Raw genomic sequence first — 8,864 nt, forward strand, 5'->3', positions numbered from 1 at the left:
CTCTGTGTGTCCATATTCTTCTGGGAAAATAGGTACCTAGCCTTTCTGCTTTCTCTACATTCTCTATCCTGGACTGTCTATGTTCTCATGGGGAGGGAGGTTGTTTGTTTTTGGGTGGTAAGTGGATGACTTCACCCTACTAAAGAGTAGAAACCTTCATGTAAGACAAATGATTAATTCTACTTCAGTGGGGGAAGTCTTCCAAGGATAGTTAGCTATGCTCAAGCTATGCTTCCTAGGGTGGGAAACCAACAGCATATGTGCACACCAATTAATCTGCCCCAGCTGGTACATCCTCCTGCTGAAAGTTGTTTCCTCTGAAGCTGCTTGGTCTATCAAAGGTTGAGAAAGACAACCGTGTTGCCATTCTATATATATCTTCCAATGGGGCCCTGATGGTAAAAGCCACCTCACTAGTCACTCTTCTCATCAAATGCATAGTCACCTCCAATGGCAAACGCAAACCTTGATCTTTGTACATATTGCAGTTACAGCACTTCAGCCAACATGCAATGGTGCATTTGGATAGTGCCTTTCTCAAACTCTGAATGCTATGGGAAACAAAGAGAACATCTGATCATCTAATGGGAGTTATCTCTCTCAAGTAGATGCACAGAGCCCTGCAAACATCTAAAGTATACCATTCCTTCTCCTTTAGATCTTTAGGCTTGAGAATGAAGGAGAGATCATTCAAAAGAGTCACAAAATCCTTTTGGAAGGAAAACAACTTCTTCCTAGATGAACGCACTGCAACCTCTGACACTTTCCTTGCCAAGGTCACTGCAACAACGAAGGTGACCTTACAGTTCAGAAACTTGAGTTCCACTGTCCAAAACACCTCGAACAATGGTTGTGTCAAATCCTTCAGAACCATGGATAGCTCTCAGGATGGAAATTGGTGTCTCACTAGAGGTGTTAGTTGTGTCAATCCCTTGATTAACCTCTTGATGGATTTGCTTGAATTCGGGCTTCTGCACAATCTGAGTTCTAAAGTCACACTCATCACTGCAACCTGTCTTTTCAAAGTGTTTCTTTTTATATTTATTTATTTATTTAGAAAATTTTATACCACCTCTCAGGCTTTGCCATTTGGCCTCAGGCCCCTCTGCCTCAGAGTACTGAACCACCTTTGTGTCCTTGGGTTTTCCAGTTGTGATCCATTTCATTGTTGGCCTACAAGATTGCAGCATGATGTTCATGAACTCCCTGGAGAACTGATGTCTCTCTAGGTATACCTTTCAATTTCCAAGCTGTCAGCGAGAACCAACCCAGATCTGGATGAAACACTGGGTGATACAGGAGATCCAGCTTGGTCAGCACATGCCAGGGCTCCTCTGTTGCCAACATTCTGAGATCTGAGAACCATGGATGGTGAGGCTAGAAGGGGTAACCAGAATGTCTGTCTACTCTAGGCAAATCCTGTTGACCATGTAGCTGATGATATGGGAATGTATATAAGAGCTTGACGGCCAACAATGGGTCACGGTGTCCTCCCACACTGCCAGCAGGTCATGGAATTTTGACATGAACAAGTACCTTTTGCTTGTTCACAGAGATAATCAGGTCAAGGTATCATTCCCTGAAAGGGCAGGAGAGCCCACTGCAAAGGCCTGGAGTGAAAGCAGCCTCACAGAATTATTTATATGATGTATATACCATCCGCAAGCCACTCAAGGTGATGAACAATAATACTAACAATAATGTAACAATAATGTAAGTTAAAATTAATAAATATTACAAAAACGTTTTAAAATATTTTAAAATACATTCCATAACTAGCAGAAGCATCAATCCACATACTACCAGCATAATCTCCACTCGGTTTCCTTGGGAGTGTTTTTCATAGGGCGGATCATTTGCCTTCAATGATCATTGAAGGCAAAGGGGTGGCAGGTTACAGTAGATGAGCGATTGGGATGTGAGTGTCCTGCATAGTTGGACTAGATGACCCATAAGGCCCTATCCAAACTCTATGATTCTATGATTCTATGATTCTATGACCTTATAGGGTCACTATATATTGAGTAACTAATCATATCTATTGTGGAGATTAGAAACCCTGTACCACTGCCAGGTGTATAACAGTTGCTATGCTGGTAGCCACAAGGTCTTGAATCAGGCTTATAATCTTGCTCTGTTTTTTTGAGGGGCAGGAAAATCATTGCCTGGTGTGCGTCTATCCTGGCCTACATATTGATCAGGTCCCTTGTTGAGGTCAAGTGACTCTTGGGGAAGTTTATCAGGAAACCAGCAAACTGATGGTGTATCTTGTGACTCTCTCTGAAGTAGAGCCATCTCATGCTTGAATCAACACATCAGAATGGATAGATGTGTATCCTCTCTTGTTGCAGTCATGCCACCAAGGCCACCATAACCTTGGTGAACACCCAGGGGCTGAAGAGAGTCCAAAAGGTAGAGCCTTATACGTAGTGGCAGCCCAGAAAGGAAAAGCATAAATATTTGCAAGACACTTGGTATATAGGGATGTGTAAGTAAGCTTTTGTCAGATCCAGTGAAGTCAACACATCCCTGTGCTGGAGGGCACTAAAGGATGTGCCAAAGGGATTTCATGCAGAGCTTCCACTGCTTGACCCACAGGTTGAGAGCTTTGAGGTTCAGGTTCAGGATTGGTCTCCAGTCTCCCAACTTCTTTGGAATGATGAAAAGGATGGAGTACATGCCCATGAATCACTGGTCCCCTGACGTCAGTGAGATTTTGGATTGCCTTTCCATGATGGACTTCCTGTGACCTTATTTTGGAACTGGGGATGGGGAAGATGTTGGGTGGTAGTGCAGACAAATCTATCCTGTAGCTCTCTGCCATGATCATGTTTGTTAGAGGTGGTGGCTGCCCAGTTCTTGAAAAGTTGCAGCCAACCCCTGATCTGGCCATCAAGTGGGTGTCCTCTTGGCTGGAACCCTCCTGTCCCAGCAGGGCAGTTGCTGTCACTGGGTGACCCTGGACTACTGAGAAGACCTATGCTTGGGCAGCTATGTCCTCACAGGAGAAAACATAAATGAATAATCCTGCTGTGAAGATTTTAATTGACACATAGTTTATATGAGGACAGGCAATCCTGAAAAAAATGAGTCTGGTTGAGAAGGACTCTTAAAGACTCAGCTCAGAGCCTTAGATTGAACAAAGAAATAACCATAAGAAATTTAAAGTAAGTATAATGTTATAAAAGTAGCTAGCCCCCCAACAGTAAGTGACCTGCTGAATTCTGAATTGGTTGCTGTTTGAGTTATTTTCAAGGCATACCCATAAACAATACACTACAGTGGTCCTGTATCAAGGTTAGAGTGCATGATCAGGCCAGTTGGGTCCTAGACAGTGATAGTTTCCAGGCCAAGCCCAGCTGTCAAAAAGCATTCTTGGTCAGTATAATTATCTCACTAGTTCCAGTAAGGACTAGTTCCAGTAAGATTTCTAATAATTTTATCCAGTATATAAACAAAAGACCCACTTCATCCAAAGCACACAACCTAACTGGGCCCACCCACTGGGCCATTAGTAAGCATTGATTTATTGTTCTCCCCAATATTGTTCTCCCCAATGTTGTTGTTATTATTGTATTATTATAAACTGAGCAAGTAAATGCTACACCACTGAAAGTACATGAGAAATTCTTGCTAAAACTACAAAAGACAAAAGATTGGAGGGAGCCAAGGCATCTGCAAATGGAGCAAATTAGTGCAAGTGATTTTTAATCTGTTTCCTAGCAGCTCCACTCTTTCCCTGAAAGCCATTGCCAATGGTCAAGAGACCCTCCAGAACAGTGGCACTCTGCAATTCATGTTTACCATCAACCAGAAAAGCCACATGACTATTGTGCATCACTTCTCCAAACACAAATATGCAATAATGAGATAGCTATTAATATTACAATATAACTATTATCTAAAATAGAAATTGTCAGATGATTTCTGAGCATGTGTGTTGACTTTCTCCCAGACAGTTGAACCTTACATATCTGGAGTGAGGCGAAAGACTTTCTTTCTTTCCCCTCAGCATGAGAAACAGCAGCTGTGTCACAAAGCAAGATGGCTGGGGTTCTCAGGGAAGAAGCTAGTCATGGAGAAAAAGAAGCATTACCACCAGCACCCCAATGTGGACTTTGTTGCTCTTTTCCTGAGTGACTGCCATGGCAGCTGTATTCTTTCCTCTGTAGCCAGACTGTCTCTTCCAGTAGCCACTTGAGTGGTGGGATGAGAGTGTACAGAATGTTGTGAAGCGTTGTTGGAGAGGACAGACCCTTTACTTCAATCCTTGCCATGTGGTCTGCAACTCACAGCTTACTTGTCCTCCAGTCCCCATGGCTATACCAAGATGAAAACTACCTGCGTACCACAGTCACTGCAATGCAATGGCCTCAGTCACTTTCCTGGAACAATGTACAAGGTGCCACACTGGTTTTAAAAAATGTCCAGAAGAGTCACATTTGGCACAAACCACAGTTTGCAGCTTCTGATCTAATGGCAAACTATTTTGTTGCAAAAGCAGAAGAAATAAGTTACCTTGCTACATACGAGGGAAAGAAGAATAAAGAGATAGGATTCACACGAGCAAGGCTGGAGATTGTTTCAAAACACATCCACAAAATAGCAGATCATTGCCATTTCAATTGAACCATGCCTTTGATATAAAGTTGGCTTGCAAAACATGGTTTGTACTAAACATGACTCTGTATCATGTCTGAACTTAGTATAGTTACTGTCCCAGTCAGGGGTTAACTAGAGTTACCCCTGTGCTGAAATGTCTGCACAGGCCACCCATCTTTTCCAGGCACAATTCAAAGGGCTGGTTTCTGTCTTTAAGGCCCTAAATAGTTTGGGACCAGGGTATCTGAAATGCGTTGTCTTATACTGAACAGCTGCCAGTAAACGTCTGCCTCCCAAGTCCAGATCTCTGTGCTTCCACCTTCAGTGGTGAAATAGGTAGCACTGGCAACTAGAGATAGGTCATTTCCTGGGATGGCATCTTGCTTTTTGAATCCCTCTCCTTCGAGACTCAGCTGGCACCTGCTTTACTGTATTTTGGTAGGTCAAAACATATCTTTTAATCCAGGCTTTTAACTAGGGATTTTATCTTTTCCAAAAGTTCTGTAGTCTGCTTCTGGTCTGAAGTTTGTTTTACAAAAAGTTTTACTCTGTTTTATGTTCTTGGGGATATTTTAATGTTTTGTTGTTATATTGATTTTAATTGTAAGCCATGTCAGCAAGACTCTGGACAGACAGCAAATAAATAAATAAATAAATAAATAAATAAATAAATAAATAAATAAATAAATAAATAAATAAATAAATAAATAAATAAATAAATAAATAAATAGCTCTTTCTGTGCTTCCAGCAGTTTCTGCTCCATAGAGACAAAACTAAATTGATGAAGATGAAGGCAATCAAGTAGCTTTACAGTTTTGTTCCTTGCTGCCTATCTGGGAAATGGCACTGGGGCTCAGTTTAATCTCTTGTTAGTGGAAACCATAGTTTGGCAAGAACTGTGAACTCAGCCAAGGTCTTCTACAAGTCCTTCAAAAACATCTTTAAAATGCCTTAAGACAGAGCCTGTATTAAAATACTTTCCTGCAAGGAAAATGATTTTGAGTAAAATAAAAATCCATACTGTATTCTACCCATATTTATTGCAAAGTGTACTCTATATTAAAAGTGTGTGGGGTAGGAAGAATCAAAATTCCTCCCATTGGATAACAGGAATTACTTGTATAGTTTACTCAGCAATTATTATGGAATCTGAACCTCATTGCTATCATCAAAACAAAAGAACTAAAGTAAGCATATTGTACATTTTCTTGTACAAATTGTACACAGCACTTGTATGTGCCCTAAATGAAACACACAACAGATTTTGATTTGTCTTATTGAAGTAAGCATTCCAGTATACTAACATTTTAAAGTTGATCAATACCAGGAGATTTCCACTTAAAACTAGTATTAGAGAGAATATTAAAACTTGGTACCAGTACAGAACCAAATTAAATTTAGAACTCCCTCTAACTTCTGATCTTGAAAAGACAGACAATATTAGTAAATATGGTAATAATTTTGATGGTAGTCAAAAGAGGCACAAACTTTTAAGCCTTATGGTCAATTAATGGATGGCTAATTAAATTAATAAATGATTATATATCTGATAATTATGCCACTAACAAGCCATAAGCTATATGCTATAAATAAGAGTATGAAAACCCAGATACATGATCACCCAGATGTCTAAAGATCTGACACTTGGGAAAGTATATATTGTCTAGACAAGCACTTAGACATTTTATTCTAGCACTGAAATATTAGAAATGTTTTATGACTGTTGTTATACATAATCATATTTTTTGACTTGCCTCCCCTGAACTTTTGCATTTGTATATATTCTCTTCACAGGAACAGAAAAGTAGCAAAACCAAGATGCTTACTACTTTTTTTTTAATCCAGAAAGATGTAATATATAACTTTCTGTCTTTAGTAATCAAGTTAAGTTACTTAATAAATGCATCTACTCCATTTATTTTTTATTTTTAAAAGTATACAAATAAATTTTCTTAAAGAAATCTATACAATGATTATGATTAATGAATTTCTCTAGTGAAACAAAGCCTAAGAAAATTAAAGTATAAGTGCAGGACAAATTGAATGTCACAATAAAAAAAGTTGTTGGTTGTACTGCTCTGTACTGTTATATTATATAACTTTAAATAATAAAGTTCACATGTAATTATATACTTTATGCATAAAGTTCACATGTAATAAGTGATGCTTTTTAAAAATTGCATCCAGTTCCTTTTTACATAGATTATATCATAATGGTACTAAATATTCTGAAAACATACTGTAATTAACCAACATGTTCATAAAAATTGTGATACCTCTTCACTTAGCTGGTTGTCATAAAAGGGGGTAAAAACATTAAGGATCTTTAAAAAAAAAACTCTCCATTAGCAAACCCACAATGCAGCAACTTAACCAAATATTAAACCTGTTACTATGGAGAATCTTGAAAAAATACATGACCTTTTTTGACTGTCACTGGAAACAGTATTCCTTACTTCAGGCCTACTTCTTTTCTTCTAGTAGAACACATTTAATGATTAGTTCAAGTTTTAGGTCAATAGTGCGTCAGTTCATTCTGCCTTGCTGTGCTTAGCTCTGTTGTAGTTTTAATCGAGAACTGTGTGCTGCAGACCCTTTATTTCATTAAAATGCCTGTGAAAAAAGCCACTCTCACCTGCAGCAGAATGATACTTAACATCATGCCATTAATGCCTAACATTAAACATAGTCTTTCTGTATTAAGAGCTGGTTCTCTTCATCCAGAAATACTCAATAATCCACCTCTGTACAATCCTGAATTTCTATCACCCGCTGCATATATTATACAGCTATCCGGTTATTACGAAGATTAAATTTCTTCACTGAATACCTTTATGAGTGAAAACTGGCTCACTTCTACTGCATATAATGAAATGGGAATGGGGGAAACACTGTTTTCCATATAACTAAAACCCTGCAATTTTCCTGCCTTTTGCCACCAAACTAAAATTTCTGTCATCCACGGGAAAAGCAGTTTAAAGACACCTGAGAGGAATGACACCAGCACAGTCATGAAACTGCCCAATAAATGGCAAAGTTCTGCATCAATGTCAGTAATAACATTCAAGCTGCTCATACACTGAAGGAAAGAAATCCAAACATTATATCCATTCATGTCACATTTAAGTACATAATATATGTATGACCCATGCCCCTCCCTCAGTTGTTCATGCTAAGTAAAGAAACATTTTCTAGCAACTATGATTAATACTAGCCAGAATGAGGGGAAGGGAGAGATTTGAGGATGAGGATGAGAATAAGGAGAAAGTTACTATCCCCAGTAGCTAGTGGGGAATCATATCCCTACCTCAGCAAGTTGGATAAAGGAATAGGTCCAGATCCACTGCCCAGAAGCCCGCCTTTCCTGCCAGCCAGGAGTTTCTCCACCAAAGCCACATTCCCAGTGCGAGCAGCTTCCAGCAGTTCCTGGTCCTTCCCCATGGTCAGGAATCATCAGAGAACCCTCCTCCCTTCTCCTCCCCAACGCTGGATAGGTTATTCCCCCCTTCACACTAAAAATGACCCTCTCGGCAAAAAAATAATCTTCCCTCCTAGCTTCTCCAATGAACTGAGCAACGAGGGTGTTCTTGCTCCCAGACCACAGGCAGAAGGAGCAGCGATAGGGAGTGGGGGGTGGGGAGATCACCTCCAGTTTTCACTAGATCATTTCTGGGTGGAGTGTGGAAGAAAAAGGATGGGGCGGGGTGGGGGGAGAAGAAGCAGAATCTTCTCCTCCCTCAGCCCAAATTCTAGAAGGGAAGGGAAGGCTCCGTTCCTGTGCCAGGGTGAGGCGGGTGAAGAGTGAGGAAGATATTAACGACCAGCACGGCGCGAAAAGGGGAGGTGCAGCCTTGGCCATCCAAGGCCCGTTGCTGAGGAGACCAGAGCCCTCTGCTTCTGAATGGCTGGCGGGGTAGTGGTCCCCCTCCCCTAGTTGGCTCCCAGTCGCGTGCCCTTGCTCTGGCTCCTGCTGCGTTAGGGATTCTGCTGCCCTCCCTCAGCTATCCATCCCGCCCGAATAAGCAACAGCAGCAAACGGCGGCTCGCCTCGCGCTCCACTGCGGTGGCGCGCGCGCGCGAGGGCACAGGCACGCGCCAAGCTGGTGGATATCGGCTGCCTGAAGAGACAGGGAGGCGCGCATAATTGGACTTGGGGGGGGGGGGGAGAAGAGGGGCGAGGACTTCGCGTCATTCTGACATATGCGCTAGGGAGAGGGGTGGCGAGCTGAATGAGGGAGCGTCAATCAGTGGGAAAGGCTGG

The 8,864-nt window shown here is 41.1% G+C and overlaps 1 protein-coding gene across 7 annotated transcripts in view; it reads right to left on the reverse strand.

The window, feature by feature from the left end:
* Positions 1-8,661, reverse strand: part of ANKS1B (ankyrin repeat and sterile alpha motif domain containing 1B) — a 421,823-nt gene extending 413,162 nt beyond the window's left edge. For 4 of the 7 annotated variants that reach the window (XM_077339156.1, XM_077339148.1, XM_077339147.1 and 1 more), the window contains exon 1: positions 7,911-8,661. In XM_077339156.1, the coding sequence (XP_077195271.1) occupies positions 7,911-8,044 (134 nt within the window). In that variant the 5' untranslated portion in view covers positions 8,045-8,661. The remainder of the gene's footprint in view (positions 1-7,910) is intronic. The other 3 variants (XM_077339158.1, XM_077339146.1, XM_077339157.1) reach the window with 2 other exon arrangements.
* Between the last annotated feature and the right edge of the window lie 203 nt (positions 8,662-8,864).

This window comes from Paroedura picta, chromosome 5 (genome assembly GCF_049243985.1).
Source record: "Paroedura picta isolate Pp20150507F chromosome 5, Ppicta_v3.0, whole genome shotgun sequence".
Lineage (NCBI taxonomy): Eukaryota > Metazoa > Chordata > Lepidosauria > Squamata > Gekkonidae > Paroedura > Paroedura picta.